Raw genomic sequence first — 19,780 nt, 5'->3', positions numbered from 1 at the left:
TTCTCTTTTTTGTCAAACCAAAGTGTGTCTTCTTTGCCTTTGACACCTCAACTCTGACGGTTTGATAGAAAACATTCATACTACCTGAATGGCCGCGTTGTCTTCTTGCTGTTTACGCAAGTGGCAGCGGCTGCTTTTCCTTTTCCGCAACATCTTGTATGGCAGGTTTGTGCTGCTCAGGTGGCAGCTTGCAGTAAGCCATCTGCAATCCATTCTAGTTCTCGCTCAATTCATTGTAGAATGTCGCTTTCCGTCCGTTTGGCATCTACCACTTCATCGTCGCATCTTGATCTCCATATTTACCATCACCATCTCCTTGCCCCTTGCTGCCCTCCTCTTCGCAATCTCCCGCTTCCTCTTGCCCATCTATACCAGATCCCGATTCTACCATTTTCCTCCGCCTTTTCACCGCTCATTTCCTCAGAGGATCATGGATGCTGTTCATGCCTCTATGACATTTCGTTTTCGTTCTCGATGCATGGTTCTTGGAGTTCACAGCTGCCTTCATCTGAGAAGCCGAGGGGTCCCTGTTCGAGTCTGTTCCAATCACCACCACTCACGACAATTCCAAACACGACACCCATCTCCGCCCCTGAAGTTACGTTGAAATGCTTAGCTCTCTCCGAGCTCAGAGCAGTTGCAACAGGCCAAGACAACGCCGCTCGCAACTCCCGCCCAGGTAATCCGAGGACCCATATTCCGGTCTGGGGGAAAGTCCTCCCCAACCATCCTTGACGCTTTTGCAGCGGATTGTCCGATAGGGAAGGCTGCTGAGATTTCCGGTCGTCGGAGGCCCAACTGCCGTTGATCACCACCAAGAAGGGAGAAGAGATGCAGCAAGACGCGAATGTGAAGCCGGGGCTGCTGGCGCGGGTGATAGCGGAGCTCGACACGGCCATCCGGTCTACGTCTGAGAAGCATGTTCCTATCCTTGTGAGGGGTGTGGTAGGTTGTGGTTGAAGGCGGAGAGGACCAGCAAAGTCGGTCATGTTTGTTTACCAGTCTTGAGGGTAAGCCTTTCCTGTTACCATTGAAGATGGGCATTGATCAGTAACAATGTGCAGTTCTCTCTCACTTGATGTGCGCGCCTTTGACGGAAGACCGATACGGTGACAATACCCAAGATTCTTGAGACCATGCTGCTTTTCCGCTCAACAATCGAGGAATACCAAATCGACTACATACATCCGACTCTGGAAGAGGAACTTTCGCAGAAGGAGATACGCGAGAAAGAGCGGATCCGAGAGGAAGTGGAATGGGGGGTTGGGAAGTGCTGAGAGTTTTTCCAAACACTCTCCAAAGCGCCTTCCTCTGAGTAAGGCGCTTTGAAGAGAGTCTTTGCTATTCTCCCCAGAATTCTGATGCAACACATCGGTTGCGCGGAAACATGGACCTCCTTACATAGTCGAAAGCTTTCTTGCCAGCTCCTGTCGTCTCCTTGGCGCAGACGCGAAGCGTTCACTAACGGCCCGTCGGGACGTCAAGTTTGTCTAGGAGTTGTATGTAGCCCCGCCCATCATGTCCGAGTCCCACGGAGGACAGGTGTTTGTCAGTTTCGAGATAACCAAACAAAACTTTTGCCTTTCAACCTTGTTCTCTTTTGGTCCGCTTTCAAAATTCGAGCTCAAACGACGCGGGAAATCTAGAACAAAGGGCCTTGTATTTCCCTTCAACAAACTAGGCTAGTCGGCACCGTAGTCACCACGGTTACTTTGTTCTACGTTACCTGCGCCATATTGAACAACCCTTGAAGTACGAGCTCCTGCGATGTACTACCAATCAATTCCGAAAATTCCCCCATTGCTGAACGTCAGTGTCTCTGTACTTTCTTCAAAAGTTTCACTCACGGGATTGTGCCCAGACTCTGATCCAGCATGACCTTTCTTTCACAGTCCCCGCATTTTGTAGCTCATGACGTCCTGGGATTGGCGTCGCCTACTAGAGGCCTGCGTAATGCAGGCAGACACTTTTCGCAATTTTTTCTTGGGAAGGACTGCGAAATCTCCACCACTCCTATTGACGTTTCTGACTCACTCCGCCTCAATACCCTCATTCCATATTCCATGATGCAGGACGTTCCTTGCATCAACAACTTGCTTCCAGTTGAGATTATCGGAGAGATTTTTCGGCACTACGTGTTCGATGTAAATCCCGACCCCATCACTGGGTATTCGCGCATTACTGCTCATGCGGGAGCGCGGACGAGCGCCATAACCCTCTGCCATGTTTGTTCCTACTGGCGCACCCTCGCATTCTCCATCTCCAGCCTCTGGTCTTCACTCTGCGTGATCTGGCCTAAGATGGGCTATGTCCATCTCGTGCGGCTCTGGCTGGAAAAATCGAAGTCGCGTCCTCTCTCCCTTGATCTTGCTCAGTACCATTCTTCGGAGGAACACGATATCGTTGCCATGAGGCAAATTCTCGACCTTTGCATTGCTACTGCTCCGAGGTGGCGGGAGATATCTCTCAGTTTAACTCACGCTTTGCAAGATATGTTTTGTGGTTTGGAAGAAGGTTCTATAGGAATGCTGGAGTCTTTTGACGTCCGCCTTTTCAAATGGAGCCAATGCCGAAAAAGCCAATTACTCAATGCGTTTTACTCCTCTCCACTTCTCCGGCGAACCGAGTGGCGCTTATTTGAGCGCGCTCTTCCTGGAAACCCACCTTGGAAGCAGCTTTCGGCAGTGACGCTGAATTGCCAATCGGACTCCGAAGAATTTTTCACAATTCTTTCACAATGTGAACGGTTGGAATCCCTCGACGTTGATGTTCGATTCATTATGTCGCAATCACCCACTGCATATTCCACCTTCTCACTCCCCAATCTCTTTGATTTGAGATTGGGTATGATGTCCACAAAAGATTTTGAATCATTATTCGACCATTTAATTTTGCCTCGATTGGAAGTCATCGAGATGCGACATGGTTTTGAGGATTCCTCTCCTCAAGGATGGATATCTCTTCGCAATCTTCTTTCTCGATCTTTCTGTCAGTTGTCTAGCTTCATCTATGGCGGTTACAATTTGGACGAAGCTGAATTTATCAGGGTTTTGACTTCTTTCAACCTATCATCCCTGGTCGACCTCTCACTCTCCGTACCTATCACGGATAACATAATCGATGCCCTAACAAACGAACAGATACGCCATGGATCTCCGCCGCTGCCGCTGCTGAGACACCTGGTATTCAGTAATTGTCGGACGTCAGATGGCGTCTTCTCGACTTTTATCGGCTCCAGGTTGCTAACAGTCGAATCTGTCGAGGTGCACCTGCGCGGTGTTTCGGCGTACTCAGATGATTTGAACGCGATGGAAAACTTGCAACAGGAAAATCTTGCCATCAGCATTGTCCTGTATGGTGAAATATTCCGCAGCACAGTCGTTGCGTAGAGTCCCACAAGTAAATTGGCGATGTTACGTTCGTTGTGGTTGCTGCTAGAGTATAAATAAGTATTACACTGAAGATCTACGATTGAACATGGACTCGAACCGCTATGCGAAGCTGAATACATATCTATTGAAACCGAAGACGGACATTGTTTGAACTCTCTGCTTGGTATTGTGCTACCGGCCAAGGAATAGCAGTACGGCAAATCTCAACTTGGGTCTTTTTGTGGACCTTTGAGTGTATTGCCTTCAGCTCAGCGGGGCTGAGCCAACAATTGAGATAAAGTGTTTCCAACTGCTTCCATTGTATATTTAGGTCATCAATGGTCTGTCCTGAGGACAATGTTAGAGAAAGATGTACCAATTTGAGCTGTAACGAGTTGAAGAGCTCGTGAGTGTCGATTGCGGATGTCACCGTCAGTTTCGTTAAACAATGGGGAAAAGGGGTGCGTGTTTTGCAAGGAAGTGTTGTAGTCAAAATGGGGGTGTTGGCGCCAATGCGGTCGACATCAGCAGTCTCAAGCTTTGGACAATACTGCAGGATCCCAACAAAGTCGTCAATGGCGATGTCACAACTTGTCAGTGTGAGAGTTGCGAGATTGGGAGTATGGCGGAGGTATGGCAGCCTCAACGTTTCGGGAAGGCAAAACAACTGGCCTTTCCAGTGGAATCCGGTGACGTGAGGCTTTTCCCCGATGTCGAGGAAGTCTGCCACGGAAAAATCTTGAACTGGGGCATTGAAACCCGTAGGACACATTTCCTCGTCAAGCGAACCCCGGGCCCTCTCATCACGAAAAATACACTCCTCCTCATCAACTTTAACTTCAAATGCGACATCCTTGTGATCTGGGTCACCGGTCGCTATGCCCCACGCCACGCATAAAGCCGCGTATGACTCTGTCATGGAGGCACCTGCGCGGCGATTGACCAAGTAGATGTTCATCCCGACTTTCCCTTTGTAGGTTGCTTGTTGCCGCTGTATAGCGAGACCCCGCATTACTCGATTAAACCAATCGGAGTCTCCACGACAGGAATCAATGATGACTTCCAAGAGGTGCGGGTTAACGGGAGGAGGGATGTCGACTTTCGACTCTACGGTTGGCGGCGCGGGATCCTCCACTTGAGAATTGAATTGGCTGCTGCGTGGAGGGGACCCGAAGAGGTACCTCACAAAGGTACGGAGAAAGAGAAACACCGCAAGAGAACGCAGCAGAGGGACGACGGCAACGACGAAGTGGGAGGATTGGATGGAAATGGCATGGTCGAGGAGGTTGTTGAGAAGGTTGATAAATTCGGGGGGCGAACCGATGTAGGGGGATATCATTTTTCTGAAGGACGCGGTCTGCAGGGTAGTGTTATGTGCTCGGACTCTGCAAGTGGAAGGGGGAGTACCGGTCGTACCTTCAAAGGAAGTCGAGGCCTACAATGTTATGGGATTGGGGACGCGGGCTTCCGCGCCGGGGTATACGTGATATGAAGTCGGCTCTGTAAATGGGAGGAGAGATTGCCGTCAACGGAAGTTGAGGTCATTATATATACCAAGGATAGCTGGAGGCGTCGGAGATGGTTGACTCTCCCATTGTCCAACTGATCCGGAGTTGCCATTGCTATTGTTCAAAGGTAAAGCAACGTGGTCCTGAAAACAATTTTCCCAGTGCTATGAGGTGCTGTTGCTTTGGTTATGCAATTGTCGTCGTCCGTCAGGTCCGTCGAACAAATGCAGAGATTGGACCATTGGCAATTACGAACTCGGACTCACAAAAAGCTTTTCTGTGAGGCAAGAACTTGCGGCTGTGCGGCCCGGGCTTGGCCTGGAAGGATTCTTATTGTTCAGCGGTCTTTGTGTTTCAAGGAGGTATGCTAATTGGCGAGTCGCCGTTGACGTGGAGCGCGCTAATTGGTGTCGTTTAGAAAATTTCAAGGACGGTACTCACTACTTAACTGTTGTGCGTAAAACGTTGAAATTTTGACAAAAAGAAAAGAAAATCAGCGAAACCATCTGCGCGTACAGTACTAGGATGTATTGAAAGATCATTAACCAAAGCCGAAATATCTTTTTTGAGGATGTGGATTTTGCTTGGAGTGTAGCTCATGGACATTGCCAGTGAAAGGCTAAAGCCCATCATAGTACAGTGCTTTGCATTGCCGTCCTTCCTGTGAAGGAATCTGTAGTCATTCAAAGCTGAAGATCATGATCAAATACGGTCCAGAAGCTTGAATTCAAGTCTTCTCCATCGCCCTGTCCCTTCTTTTCATGTTCTCTTTCTCCAGCTCGTCGTCTTTCGGCTCTTTCACCTTCTCCTAGTACTCTTTCATCCCACTTAGTTATTCATGTACCGCCCATGCATTGCTTCAGTGTTCGATCCTTAAAATTGTGTGCTGTGGGTTCACAAGTAGCGGAAGGCTTAGATCAGAATCGGATTTGGGCTGAAGCTGGAGAGGACGTGAGGATATGAAAAAGACCCAGATCCAAACGCGTCAAAGATCCAAATTTCACCCAAAAGCACCCCTTTGCGCCTGATTGGTGGATCACAAACCTCGCGCCTGTCACTTGCGGGCTATGCGTCGGTGAATGTGGGTTGCCCTGGCAAATGCAACGGATGTGGGTGCGCCGATCCCATAGGGGTACAGAATGCGAAAAATCCTTAAAACCGATAGCTTAGGTTGCACAACTTCAATGGAATCGTAGTAGAAGGGACAAAGGGAACTGTGACCCGTGCGTGGACGGAAAAAGTAAGGGCCGAGCAGGGTGAGGCAGGTTTGATTGTTTCTTGTGCTCCTCCTCCTGCGTCGGGATCTTCTTTAGCACTGCTCGCACTCCAAGAGAGGTTGAGAGAGCAGAGATGTTGGCAATGGCACTTAGGGGAGAAGAAAGATAATTAGCGCTCTGCACGCCAGTAGGAGAAGCTGAGTCACACATACTCAGAAAATGAATCGCGCCTTGTAGACGATACACATAGTTGATGGTTGTCCAACTTGAAAGGAACGCCGTCAACCATTCCAATTTGAGCCTGATCAGAGTCGCCTGACTATTCCTTAGAGTCGACCATTCTCCTCCGGCGCATGTCGTGTTATAAGTAGTCGGACGAGAAGTCAAAAATGTCATCAGAGCGCTATGGGCGATGGTACTGCGCTGGCCTGCGAAGGTATTTTGGCGTAAAGCCCTGAAGCTGAAGCTTGAAGCTTGCAGCTTGAACTGTGGCTGAGAGAGCCTTCCCCGAAATATTTATCCAAATTATTGGTAGGTGTTTGGCAACAATCGCGTCACAAGCTCCGTTGCAACCAGTTGCCACCCTGGATGGGACCAAAATTGTGACTAAAAACTCTTTGGTTGGTTCTGTTTATAACGGCCATTTTGATAGGAACGTCCACAACAAGTTAGAACCGGTTGTGATGCCTAATTAGAAAACTCCGACAATTTTTCATGCACGATTGTAGCCAATTTTGGGCTAAAAAACAGAAAAATGGGCAACTTTCAACAGTTAGCACCGGTTAGAACGCCGATTCAATGCCGTCCCAATCTCAGCTGGTTGTGACGAAAGAATTAAATCTCCGACAGTCTGTCTGAGCTTCCGAAATTCTTCCGTTGGTTTTCCGTTTCCTGACCTTTGCAAACACCTTCCCATTACCTCCAGACGAATCGACCACTGCCCACAATATCATCCAGAGCGGTAGCCATCTACATAGAATATCCTATGTGTAAAGGCTTTCACCATGGCCCATCGGCATCAAAGTTCATATGGATAAATCTAGTGAGTCCTTCTGCCCTTGTCCCCGAATTGTCTCTAGTGAGCCCACACTGAGCCGCCGAGCCGTCATTGCAGGAACATGTTTACTAAGACAACCTCTAAAAGCCAAACTCCCACAACGTTGCTTCTGCTGCTGGACCCACAACAACGCGAGAACAAGGCCCAGGGAACAATAGCAACTGTCATGAAGGTTAAACTGCTCGTCATGGCACCCTCGGGATACTACAGAGTCTATAGTAACACTGCCCTCCCTCAGCGTTTATCGTCGTGCGACCTGTTGTTCTTATTGACCGAAGAACCTCCATAGCCCTCGTCGCTACTGCCTCCCTGGACCTCTGTCGCTTAGTTGTCTTGTTCGTTCGTTCTCAGCTCTTTTATAGCCATGTTACGAGGTGAGTGCGGTCATCCTTACCAAGTGGCTCGTTGCATTATACGATTTACAGAAGTCTTCTCCGCCCCGGAGCAGTTGTATCATAACAGTGGTACGCACTCCTACTGCTTGTCCATATTACTTTAACGAAACCTCGTCTAGATGAAAGTCAAGCTCAAGTGGATCGTTAACCTTGCTACGAAGATTCGAACCAGGCGTGGCTCACGCGCCCGAACAGAAACCACCGAAGTTGCATCCAATGAGGAGGTCGACGAGCCCGGCGGGCGACCTCGAAGAAAGCTTTTCGCCAGGATAAAGAAACTGTTCAAACGAGCCGACCGCAACCCAGTGGGGGAAGACGTACTGCAAGAAAACTACAATCATCCCAGAGTCCCCGCAGTCCCCGTTGGAACCCCCCAGCTCGCTGAACGTATCCCATCCACTGTCATTCTCAAAGACCAAACCTCCGTCATTCCACTCTCAGAGGACCACTATGGCCACTCACCCCCCATTACGCTGGGTGAGGGTACGATAGCAGGTCCTTCAACCCTTCAACCACCTCTCAACAGGACCGGTTCTCCGAACTACGGCCCTTCTGCATCGGTGTCAACTGAACACTTTACTGTTCCCTTGCAGCGACGTGATCCTCGGGTTCCAAGTTCAATTTCACCGAGGGAGGGCTCATTGTTTACCGAATCGAATGAGGATGGGGATGAGTGCGACTCAGTGTATTACACCCCACCTAGCAAAATCGATTCGGTATACCTTCATTCTTCTAATGCCAATGGAAGTGTGGAGGATGTGTTGGCTTTGGGTCATGGCCATGATCACGCCGACGAAGAAGTTCCAGTAGACATCCACTCCCCCATTGACCGCGATTCACTCGGCTCCTCTCCCGCTGGAATTGAGGACAACAACGATCCACGCACCTCACGCGGCCCTCTCGTCATCTCTGAACGACCCATTGGCCCCATCTCTGAAACGTCCACTGGTAGCGCTAGCCCAGCGAGCCCAAGCTCAGCCCCAGAACGACCGCTACCTCCTCGGCAACTGACATGGATGTCTTCGGGGAGCTCGTATTTCTCTTTGAGTCGCTCTCAGACGGAGGATTACGTCTCCTTGAGTCGCTCACAGACGGACGATTACGTCTCCTTGAGTCGCTCACAGACGGACGATTACGTCTCCTTGAGTCGCTCACAGACGGACGATTACGTTTCCTTGAGTCGCTCTCAAACGGATGATTACGTCTCCTTGAGCCAGTCTCAGACTGAGGAAAGCTTTTCCTTCGGCCGCTCTCAAACTGGGGGGTCGTGCAGCCCACTGTCCCAGTTTTCAATCTTGAAAAGACTACCACCCAACCGTTCCTCATCGTCCGACGCATTTGCAGGAAGCTTAAGTCAATCTCTGACCCTATCTTCCCCAGACCTATCACGGAGATCCATCAACAACTTCTTACCCACCGAACTCATCACGCGGATCCTAAGTCAATGCTTATGTCTCCCCATAGGGTGTTTCGATGGTACACTTTTGCGTCGGATGAAGAGGACGTGCTGTCAACTACGACTTGTGTGTCCCAAGTGGAACGACCTCATCGTCTCAGCGCACCTCATCTTTTCTTCTGTAGCGCCTTCGTCGTTGTCGCTGCGCGTACCACCTGCAGAGGAGGTATTGTCGTGGTATACAGGGCAAATCACGAGGAAGAGTGTGGTTGATAACTTATCTCTCCCCCTGAGACGAGATTTTGGGGATAGTGGACCGTACCATCCTGATCTTGATTTCCTTCGCGTCTTATCATCCGCCATACCCAAATGTCGAGCGCTGAAAGTATCTTTACCACTCGGCCTCGCTGCCGATTGGCTGCAGCCCGATAATAACAACAATGCGACACCAATGTCCCTCGCTACGCCTAACCTCCGCTACTTATCCTGGACGTTCAACCTCCCCTTATCGGCTCCCATCCCACCTGGATTCAAGTTCCCGTGGTTCGCACTGAGACATGTCCAGCATGGATTGACGTGGTCTTTGTTAACTACTGTGGAGCTTGATTGTCCACTCACGATCGAAGATTGTTTGTTCGTCCTTTCGGAGGGACGAGATAACCTCGAATGTGCATCTTTTAGAACTGTTGATGGGCTTGGGGAAGAATGGTTATCTACAATCACATTGCTCAAGTTGGACTCCCTGTCCGTTGAGGGAGTTGGCGATCTAGGACCGCTGTTTTCGGACCTGAGGATGGAATGTCACCGACGCTTGGGGATGACTTCACATACGCGTGGGGAGGAGGTGTGTCTGGCTACCCCCAGTCCGCATGCCTTGAATGTTTGTTGGGAAACTTTGACGCATGTTGATCTGTTCTGCCATTTGACGAGGTCTGACCTCGTGAGGTTGATGGGCGGAGGACTATGTAATCTCGTTTCTTTTCAATGGAGGGGACACCTCACCCCCGATGCGGATGCCAATGCTTCCATTCCCATGCAGACGTTGGACCGCCTAACGGAAGTGATGGTGTATTCGAACAAAGCAGGCTGCGAAGCCATCCTCGACATCTTAACCGAATCACGCACGTCGTTGAGGAAGATCATCGTCGACAAGCACGTCATGCATTTCTCCGCACCCCCGATTTCGTTGCCGGGAGAGCGGGCTTCAATGCGTAATCACAAATTGAACGAGATGAAAGCTGCGCTGTATAGCATCACACTGAACGACGTCGAACATCCCATCAGTATAAGCGATGCATGGGCTATCCTCTCGCAGTGCCCACAGTTAAAGGAGCTTGACGTTCGTGTTGCAGGGTGTGTGCCGCCCAGCTCTGGCCGGCGACTTGCGGGCGATGAGTTGAGTTCGGATCTTCAAATACTCAAATTGGATTTAGACGTTCCTGTTTCTATCCTCTTCCGGAATTTAAGCCTACCCAAGCTAGCCACACTGGAGATGGCGTTTTCACGAAGCAATCGCATGTGTGCTGAAGGTCTTGATGCCGCCCTTGCACGCTGGGGTTGCCCTCTCACACGCCTCCTTCTGCGAAAGTCGAATATCGGCGAGGAAACCATAATCAAGTGCCTAACGAGCGTCTCTTCGACTTTGAAAGATCTCCTTATCTACGGCGATGGTCCTCGATCCGGGTGGACAATGGGTAAACTCGCGCTTAAGCGGCTTACATTAAAGGCAGGACTAAATCACGATCTATGTCCCAAGCTCGAGAGCCTCACTTTGGAACCGTGCGTTGCGCCAGATGGGGCGTTGGCTCAGCTGTTGAGGTCGAAGGCACCGCCACTGAGGTGCTGTAACTGGATGTGTGATACGTGCATTGAGAAGATCGTTCCGCTGAGGAGGGTGAGGGTTTCTTTTCTGAAGGCGGTGGTTCCGAATATGAGTGATGTTCGGGAGGAGGATGTGAAGATGATAGAGAGGTTGAAGACGACAGGGATGGATATTGAGCTCGTTGACTAGGACTTGGCCTGAATACTTGAAGATTGACAGCTAACGAACACTTTTTCAAGGGACTTTTATTGTATTTTTTCTTGGCGGACTACGGAAATCGGAATACTACATTACTTATTCCTATGTACCTATTATGCGACTGTTGCTGTCTTTATGTTCATTAATGCTTTCATCGCTTTCATTCAACTGCACTGGGAGTGAGCGCATGGAAGAGTAACTTATTCGCTCAATTCGTCCGGCAGCATATTTCCCAAAATGACTCCTGCGATCCTTTTCTTCACACTTTGACATACTCTCTTGATCTTTATCTGCATTCAATGTCGGGAATAATTGAATGATATTGTGAATTACTTACTGGTTATCATATTACGATCAGCCGAGTCAGGGCGGGAAGCGGGACCGGTCCGCTGACTACTCTTTTGGAGTGCCATCATCCCAGCCGATCATGCATAAAATCCGAGGTCGCTACGAATTCGGCGTTTACCTTCAAGTTTGCCCCCATCCTTCATGATGCTCAAGGGCCTTCGTAAAATCATTCGACCCCGAGGCCCCCAAACACAACTCCCACAAGAGTCCCCACAAGAGTCCGACCAACCACTCTCCTTGATTCTGAGAAAGTACGAGGTCTCTCCGGAACGGGGTCATGCGAGTCATCCCTCACCTCCCTCAATTTGGACAATTCCACTACCACCAGATTTATTATTCTTTATCATAGACCACCATTTTGTTGGCGACCAACCGACTTTGAGAGCTCTCTCTAATACCTGTTGCGTTTTGACCACTTACTGTCGCCGCCTCATCTACCGCTCGGTTGCCATAGGTCATCGCGATAGAGGCCCCCTCTCCACAAAGAAGAAACCTGCAATAGCTTTCGCTGAACTACTCCGAGAGTCCCCAGGAATCGTGGAATACATTGAAGACCTTCAGATTCTCGACGGTGGAGGCAGGATGTTCGAAGGCTCGCGTCCCATAACGGAGGAAGAGCAAAGTCTCTGTTTCATCTTGACACGACCTATGAAAAATTTGAAGCGTTTGGAGCTCATGCTCAACGTTGTCTGGACTTTGATCCCTCCGCCATTACAAGAGGCGCTTGGCACTGCCTTCCGGCTTCCAAGCATATGCACCTTAGCCATTGACAAACTTCGTTTCCCTGTGAACCTTCTTGATATTTTTCAAGATTTGGGGCACATTGAGTTCTTTGGTGAAGCGGCGGCGCCCATCATGGTTACTACTACCCTACCTCACGCGACTCGGTCAGTCAAGCCAGAGACATTCACGTTGACGGACTGGACTGGCGTCAACGTCAAGTATCTCTTTTCTTCCAACTCTCCACTGCGCCTGTCTCGCTTACAGTGTCTTCGATTTCGGGGGTGCGGATCGGCAATAAGTGACCACCTTCAACTTTGCACATCCTTAACAGTTTTGAAGCTTTTCTTGACCGGTGCTTTTTTCCTAATGTCACTGGCCTTGAACTTGTGGCTGATTTGCCTGCTCACAGATTTCCACCCTCAAAATTTGACTGCTTTACGTTCTCTCACGTTTCTGACATTAAGTCAAGACCTTACAATTCCGTTGTGGGTGAAGAGGACCAAACAATTTCAGTGGATGCTCTCTACATTGGCGACCTGTAGTCGACCGAATGCTATTGAAGGCATTCGCATCATTCTCCAAACTCCCTACCTGGCCCAACGCGAAGAATCCGATTGGTCAGGGCTTGACGCTTTACTCACGGCACCTGGCGGCTGGCCGCGCCTGAAATGCCTCGAAGTTGTTTCTCTCACTGCGGAGTCAGAGATGAAATGGTCGGGGGCTAATCACAAGATTTCACCTCCCCTTTTGCCCCTTCTAATCCGAGGTGGAGTAGAGGTGTCGTCCCTTTGCGTGTACCAGTCCCGAACAGGATTTGGGGATCACTGGTTATCGTAAGTCCTTATATGTAACTTCCTGTTGTCGAATTTAATTGTTTTCCGTCCGCTCAGCTTATGATGAAATCGTCATAGAAACAGGTAAAGATTTATTTCGCCAAAGCCTTAAGATTTACTCATTCTCCTCATTCATCCCAGCAGCTGAAGCGGTCTTGAGATCGCAAGCGTACTGAGCCATCCCAACGCACAAGCATGCGATGCAAAGCCACCAATATTTTCCGTTCTTCCTGTCAACCTTCATCATGTACTTGATTGGAATATTCCACATCAAATAATATCCTAATCTCTTTCGAAAGATCCTCCTGCCGTCCCATAGCCCATCGCGTCCGAGGCCTTTCTCATCCTTACTGGCTCGACTCCCCAGCGAGTCCCAAAGTGCTCTCCTTGTAGTGTTGCGATCCGACTTTCGCAAAATGGCCATTGATCGTCCGATGCAGCAGCCATCAGTTCCGTGGCCAGTCCAAACATGGACCTCCTTACCTAGTTGGAAGCTTTTCTTGCCAGCTCCTGTTGTCTCTTTGGCGCAGACGCACTCCAACGCGAACGGTTGACTGGCAGCCCATCAGGACGTCAAGTTCGCCTTGGAGTTCTTGTGAGTTGCCAAATGTCTCCATCCATCGTCGAGAACATGTTCTTACCAGTTTCTATAGTGTATCCTTTCATCGCCGCTGCTTGGTAGTTTGCGTGTCTTCTTTTCCGCACGACGATTTGGATGAAAACGAAGAGGCGGCTTTTCAATGATTGAGCAGCCAGTGCGCTCCTGGTTCTCCGCACCCACCTCTCACTGGCATCGACAATCCCGTTGTGGTTGAGGAACTGACTTTGGGGAACCAAGTGGACGTCCTTTGTACCGTTGTGGACCCCTATGTTCACTGAAGCGAAGGCAAAAGGGATTTTGGGCGCCCCGTCATGCAACCGTCATGAGGACAACCAACTTGACGATGAGACGCTATCCATTGTCCTGGAGATGTGCCCATCGACAGCCTCCTCCATGCGTCTTAGTATCGATTTTGTACCCCGGATTGAGGCTGTACGTTGACGTGAAAATGACCTTCGTGTTGTCCTCCTGGGCAATTGTCACGATCTGTCATCATCGCCATCTATGAGCCTCGATCGATTCTTCTCTTGGCTGCGATATTGCCCTATGAAGGCGCTTTCAAACTTCAAATCGTGTGCCCAAACATCGTTTGAGCCGGTGGAACTCCGGAACTGGTCCATCCATGCATCGTTGTCTCAGAACTGCAGCTAGATCATCGCGAAGGTCGAAAAAGATATGCTAATGTACATCATGTGGTTGTCAAATCGAAAAGTTCAGTATTTGTCTATTCAAAATGCATTCCAACAAATGGCGATCCCCTTCCAACCAACCAGCCCAAGATCTCAACCCTCCTTAACAACTTCCCGAACAGCCTCCGCAAAGATCTGACACCCCTTGGCCAAATCCGCCTTGCTCACATTCAAAGGAGGGATGAACCTGATGACCTGATACACCGAGGTCGTGAGGATCAGCATCCCCTTCTCAATGCAACTGGCAGCTACGCGGGACGCCATATTCGCGGGCGTGCTGGCGTTGTAAGCCCCTGGTCCCGGTTCCGAGATCGATTCCGTTGGGGAGACAGGGGAAGAGTTAGTAGGAGACGAGGGCCGCGGAGGAGAAGCGAACTCGACTCCGACCATGAGTCCTCGCCCGCGTACGTCGAGGATGTGTGGTCGGAGATTTGGGTCGTACTTCAGCGCATTGAGCGCTGAGAAGAGCTCTGTGGATCTGCAAGGTAGAGAGTAATCAATCTCTGATGGAAGAGGAAGAGAGGGTGGGCATACCGAGCCTGAACGTTAGCCAAGATGTTCTCTTCTCTGAAGACATCAGCAACAGCAACTGCTGCAGCGCATGACACAGCATTGCCCGCGTATGTTCCTCCCTAAGTTGGAAAGTCAATCAAAGCTTTAGTAAGGAAGTCACTAAGAACCGACCATGGAGCCAGGCTTGAGTTTATCCGTCACCTCCTTCCTCGAGATAACACCACTGAGCGGGAACCCATTCGCCAGTCCCTTCGCAGTGACCAAAATATCTGGCCGTACCCCACTCTCCTCAATAGCAAAGTAGTTCCCAGTCCTCCCGAATCCACTTTGCACTTCGTCCACAATCAACATGATCCCATGCTTATCACATCGTTCCCTCAACCCCTGAAGGAATTCAGAAGGTGCGGGCACGTAGCCACCTTCGCCTAGAACGGGCTCGATGATGATGGCAGCAGTATCTGAGGGCGCAGTTTGTTGCGAGAGGAGTAAGTCCAGCTGGTAGAGCGCGTGTTGTGTTAGCGTATGGGTGGATGTCAATGGCTGGAACCCGGATTGGTGCCAGTATGGGAATGGCATGGTGAATACCCCTGGCTGTATCGGAGAGATGGATTAGGCGGGGAGTGTAGGATGAAACCAGGGGACAGACCATGAGAGGTGCGAAACCTTGAGAGTACACGGTTTTACTCTTTGTCAGTGCCATGGCTCCGAAGGTGCGGCCATGGTAGGCGCCTGTGTACCGACTTCTTTAGAATGAATGTACGGAGGATAGTTATTCAAGGACAGACCCTGCACGCAAATGATATTCTGCTTTCCCGTGAATACACGAGCCATCTTGACAGCGGCCTCTACCGCCTCCGAGCCGGAGTTCCAGAAGAAAAACGAGTCCAAGGATGGGTCCGGCATGATTGGGAGTAGGCGCTCGATTAGCCGGAGATATGGTTCATGCAGGGAGATACTGCACTAAGGAGGAATTGTCAATTTGGGTCGTAATAGTGTACCTGGCCTAGTATGTTGCTTACTTGGGAATGAACAAGTTTGAGGCATTGCTCGGCTGCTGCTTGGCTAACACGAGGGTTAACATGGCCTACGAAAGGGAGATTAATAGACGTAAGGGTGATAACATTCCAGAGCAAGGTGGGAGTGGTGGCGTATTCCGAAATTGAAACATGGCATCCTCAATCTTTCCGGAATGGGTGATGATAGCGCCCATCTCGCTGGTAATCAAGAACGTCCACGTCCGTTTAAGATCCGCAGCGGGGCATTCGAGGAAGAGACCGACACACATGTGTCCAAGAAAACGCCAACAGAAGAACCATTTCAAATCCCATAACGGTCGGATCTCCTCGACACCGTGAACGCCACCGTCCTCGCCTCATAACAGCTGACTGCACTCACCCAGACTAGTGACTCCAATGCCACATGTGAAGTCCAACAATCTCTGACCATCCTCGTACACGACATACGAGCCCTCCCCTTTGGCCATGATCCCGCCTTTGATGCGACCGAGCCCCTTCGTGACATGGTGAACGCCAAACGCCTCCAACTTGTCTGAGCTCATTGGCTCGAAAGGTGGAGTGCTCGATGAAGACATGGATCTCGTTAGAGGCACATCGAACCTCGTGCAAGTGGTTCCGCTGCTACTGCCAGTGAGCCTGTGCACACACCGTCAGCATGGAAACACGACGCTACAACATCGAGCACCGACCTTACTGTGGCACAACGTGATGATAGTCGAGCAGCAGTTGACCCAGACGTGATCCTGGCTCTGAGCATTGCGTGTTTGAGAACAAATGTGCAAGTGTGGGATGGAGAATGAAATGGTAAGATGAACGTAATCGGAGACAGGCTTTATGTGAAAGCCGGTCGGAGGGGTGAGAAGATGACGATATGCAACCCAAATGCAAACCCCACATAGCGATTGATCAGGGCAACGCGACAACTCAAGGAACCCTTCGGGATGAGACCTGTATGCAACAGAAGGAGAGATTCGGAATCCCCTTTCCGAAAATCTTAAGACAGACGTGAATGATGACTATTACTTCACTACTATGATCTGAACGATGAAGCTCGCACTAGTCAAGCACCTTTGCTTGAAAATAAGGAATATGCACGGAAAGGCTTAAGCGCTTTAGATTGCAGGTTTAACAAGGCCGGAACATAGGTGGAAGGCAAGGGGGCCTGTGGGACTCTCGAACGTTCGTGAAACCAATGAACTAATGACGCAGTTGGGGGGCACAAGGCTGGTCCAATATGAGCGCTTGATCAAATGCCGTAAGGCTAAAACAATCACACAGGCAGTTGAACTCACCGCAAATGATTGCGCTCGTCAAGCGCTGGTGCAATTTAAGCTTGAGGCGGTTTTATGGATGACAATCCAGCACATCTTTGGGACTCCATGAGGCGCCCAAGATTCTAGTCACAGTACCAGACTTCGTGGTCTAAACATTGATCACTGGGCCTATTGAGATTTCTATCGCTTGCAAACGGATTGGCAGGAGATCCGAGGGTCGGCGGAGTAAAAGGCTAGTGGAATATTACGCCCTGGTACGACCAATCAGTGGGATGGGGGCAAACACTGCCACAAGAGGGGCTGACGCTGCTGAGGCAAAAGGTCCCGGATAGGTGAATTCTGGAGAGGCCTATGGAAATTAGAGTTTCACAACAATAGCGAGCAAGCGTTGAGGCACTCGCCATCTTCAGTCTTCTCCCCCAGCCAGCACAATCGTGTTTGTTGATATCTCGAGATTCGACAGCGGTCTAGCATGGGGGTGGCGATCGATTCCGAGAACGGTCAACGAAGACCCATCGTAAGCTTCATTGGCTGATAGATGGATTGCCGGGAACACACAGGCATTTAGGAAGAAGACACACATCTTTCACATATCCAGTCCCGAAGCAAGTTCGATTGGGTCCCACGCATTACCAGTTTGTTGGTCTGTGGCTGGCATTGATCCTTTTGATTAGCCAGCAACGGCCGTTTTGTTGCTTCCCGGAGTAAATTCTGGAGGCTGTAGCATTAGTTTCAACCCGAGGCACGATATTGATTTGTATAAAATCGTTAAGGCCGGTGCGCAGACAAAGCTAGAAGGTTCAGGTCCAGTTCTAAGACCGCCAAGTAGGGACTTTGAATGGCTCTTCGCTATAGCAGATAGATCTCAGTGAGTACTTGAAAGTTGAGTTGCAGCGGTAGAGAATTTTGTTATGGAACGCGCTCTGCCACCCAACAAATCCCGGAACAGTGAACAGTGCTCTGGCGCTGCTGAGATATACCCCAAATTTAACGGTCCGGACTTTGTCGTCGTTGACACGATTTGCTAGAGAATATCCGGAGTCGTAAGTCTGTGGACCTCCAGCCCAGTCCAAATGATGTTAACGCTTGTGATTTCTTTGGTACGAAGTCGACCGACTCAGAAGTGTACTAGAAATGCGTAGGAAAGAGGCATTTCGCGCTTGAGAACCTCATAAGCAGGCCTCAGGATGAAACCGTCGACCTCGAAGGCGATTGTGATGATTCTGAAAGTGCAATGGCAAGCTGTTCGGAGTTAATTTGATACTAATTATCAGCTCCGACGTATCTCCGACACCATCGATCCCAAGCTTGATTCTGTCTTCAGAATTTCAACGTTGCCTCCAATTCATAGCTTCAAGTTGGCAACCTGTCCTCTCGTACGCATTCTTTCGCTTCTTGCTATCTCAAAATGCCCAAGGTGTGTAAGATTAGCTATACGAAGATAACGTAGACTCAGTGTTTGCGCAGGTAAGCCAAACGACTATAGATTCACCTATACGAAGATAACGTAGACTACGGGTGAATCAGTAAAGTGAAATAGAAAGTAAGTAAAAGATATTCACCTCAGTGTTTGCGCAGGTAAGCCAAACGACTGAGGTGGAAGTACGTAGAGTCCAGTATTTATGTTCTACGGAGTAACTAAAGGCACGCATTACATTTGGACGCGTGCAAGGAACGTATCATGAGTGATGAAGAATATGAAATATAAAGGAACATGTGAGTAAGGGGAAAAGAATGTAAGCAAGGGAATTTATCCAAGGATATGGAGACGGCGAGGACGTCGTCACCTTGATTATTCCAACACTCCCCCTCAAGGGACGGAAAGTCCGAGCTGAGACGCGAAATGTTTGACTTTCGCAGACGGAAGGGCTTTGGTGAGCGTGTCGGCGACCATGTCGTCTGTAGGGCAGTAGATGAGCCGAATAGAACCGTTTTCGATGACATATCGAATGAAGTGGAAGCGGATATCGATGTGCTTGGTGCGAGCGTGGTACTGGTGGTCTTTGGCGAGTGCGATGGCGGATTGATTGTCCGAGAAGAGTGTGGTGGGGTCGAGCTTCCCAGGGAAAAGTTGGGAAAGGAGGGACCTAATCCAAAGTCCTTCCTTTGCAGCATGAGTGACAGCGACGTACTCGCTCTCCGTGGTAGAGAGGGAAACGATCTCCTGACGTTTAGCACTCCAAGAAACAGCGCCGCCGTGAAGCATAAAAGCGTACCCAGAGATAGCGTGCCTATCCTCTGCCATGCTCCCATCTGCATCCGCATACCCAACCAAATTATCCTTCACCGCTCCATATGACAACCACAGATCCGCCGTGCCCTTCAAATAGCGAAAGATTCGCTTGACGGCGTCCCAATGCGCGAGACCGGGATTCTTCGAGAACCGAGAGACAGTCTGAACTGCAAACGAAATGTCAGGACGAGTGCCGAGGGAGGCATACATAAGGGAGCCGACTGCTTCCAAATAAGGGACGTCGCGCATCTTGGCAATTTCGAGCGTAGTGGCTGGAGCCTGGGAGGTGGAAAGACGGGTGCTGGTCTCCATGGGCGTCGATACCGGCTTCAAATCTTGAAAGTTGTATCGGGCAACGATGGAGTCGATATACGAGCGTTGGGACAGGTGGATGGTACGGCGTTCACGGTCGCGTTTGATCTCGATGCCGAGGAGCCAGTGAAGCTCCCCAAGGTCGGTTATCTCCACATATTCGGCGATCTGACGCTTGAAGGCAACGATGAGGGTAAGCGTGGACGCGGCGATGGTGCAGTCGTCGACATGAACGACGACGATTATGGTAGCGTGACCATCGTGACCACCGTGA

The 19,780-nt window shown here is 50.0% G+C and overlaps 7 protein-coding genes across 7 annotated transcripts; 4 read left to right on the top strand and 3 right to left on the bottom strand.

Moving 5' to 3' along the window:
* Window positions 1-112: 112 nt before the first annotated feature.
* Window positions 113-989, bottom strand: LACBIDRAFT_328127 (uncharacterized protein; the record flags this gene model as incomplete). The annotated part of the gene is made up of 3 exons (XM_001882044.1): window positions 113-202; window positions 304-366; window positions 561-989. 3 exons carry the CDS (start codon window positions 987-989, stop codon window positions 113-115), a joined length of 582 nt encoding a protein of 193 aa, XP_001882079.1.
* An 885-nt stretch (window positions 990-1,874) lies between these two features.
* LACBIDRAFT_328126 (uncharacterized protein) lies at window positions 1,875-3,389 on the top strand (the record flags this gene model as incomplete). The annotated part of the gene is made up of 1 exon (XM_001882174.1): window positions 1,875-3,389. The coding sequence occupies one exon, from the start codon at window positions 1,875-1,877 to the stop codon at window positions 3,387-3,389; it is 1,515 nt and encodes a 504-aa protein (XP_001882209.1).
* Window positions 3,390-3,698: 309 nt separating this feature from the next.
* LACBIDRAFT_328125 (uncharacterized protein) lies at window positions 3,699-6,385 on the bottom strand (the record flags this gene model as incomplete). Its single annotated transcript, XM_001882043.1, has 9 exons — window positions 3,699-3,719; window positions 3,748-4,787; window positions 4,926-4,993; window positions 5,146-5,197; window positions 5,321-5,327; window positions 5,396-5,540; window positions 5,924-5,944; window positions 6,101-6,293; window positions 6,343-6,385. The coding sequence occupies 9 exons, from the start codon at window positions 6,383-6,385 to the stop codon at window positions 3,699-3,701; spliced, it is 1,590 nt and encodes a 529-aa protein (XP_001882078.1).
* Window positions 6,386-6,850: 465 nt separating this feature from the next.
* Window positions 6,851-10,955, top strand: LACBIDRAFT_328124 (uncharacterized protein; the record flags this gene model as incomplete). Its single annotated transcript, XM_001882173.1, has 5 exons — window positions 6,851-6,867; window positions 7,092-7,138; window positions 7,392-7,492; window positions 7,516-7,527; window positions 7,668-10,955. The coding sequence occupies 5 exons, from the start codon at window positions 6,851-6,853 to the stop codon at window positions 10,953-10,955; spliced, it is 3,465 nt and encodes a 1,154-aa protein (XP_001882208.1).
* Window positions 10,956-11,456: 501 nt separating this feature from the next.
* On the top strand, window positions 11,457-13,422 carry LACBIDRAFT_328123 (uncharacterized protein; the record flags this gene model as incomplete). Its single annotated transcript, XM_001882172.1, has 3 exons — window positions 11,457-12,868; window positions 12,947-12,952; window positions 13,188-13,422. The coding sequence occupies 3 exons, from the start codon at window positions 11,457-11,459 to the stop codon at window positions 13,420-13,422; spliced, it is 1,653 nt and encodes a 550-aa protein (XP_001882207.1).
* Window positions 13,423-14,251: 829 nt separating this feature from the next.
* Window positions 14,252-16,271, bottom strand: LACBIDRAFT_190873 (acetylornithine aminotransferase; the record flags this gene model as incomplete). The annotated part of the gene is made up of 8 exons (XM_001882042.1): window positions 16,067-16,271; window positions 15,691-15,755; window positions 15,457-15,631; window positions 15,318-15,400; window positions 14,843-15,262; window positions 14,693-14,790; window positions 14,511-14,636; window positions 14,252-14,435 (listed from the first exon to the last, which is right to left on the bottom strand). The coding sequence occupies exons 1-8, from the start codon at window positions 16,260-16,262 to the stop codon at window positions 14,252-14,254; spliced, it is 1,347 nt and encodes a 448-aa protein (XP_001882077.1). The 5' UTR covers window positions 16,263-16,271.
* A 1,162-nt stretch (window positions 16,272-17,433) lies between these two features.
* LACBIDRAFT_328121 (uncharacterized protein) lies at window positions 17,434-18,646 on the top strand (the record flags this gene model as incomplete). Its single annotated transcript, XM_001882171.1, has 7 exons — window positions 17,434-17,478; window positions 17,636-17,829; window positions 17,992-18,004; window positions 18,236-18,378; window positions 18,412-18,428; window positions 18,529-18,539; window positions 18,572-18,646. 7 exons carry the CDS (start codon window positions 17,434-17,436, stop codon window positions 18,644-18,646), a joined length of 498 nt encoding a protein of 165 aa, XP_001882206.1.
* Window positions 18,647-19,780: the final 1,134 nt, after the last annotated feature.

This window comes from Laccaria bicolor, genomic scaffold (assembly GCF_000143565.1).
Source record: "Laccaria bicolor S238N-H82 LACBIscaffold_15 genomic scaffold, whole genome shotgun sequence".
Classification (NCBI taxonomy): domain Eukaryota; kingdom Fungi; phylum Basidiomycota; class Agaricomycetes; order Agaricales; family Hydnangiaceae; genus Laccaria; species Laccaria bicolor.
Note: the sequence above shows the minus strand (reverse complement) of the source record. Positions and strands in the feature narration are given on the sequence as shown.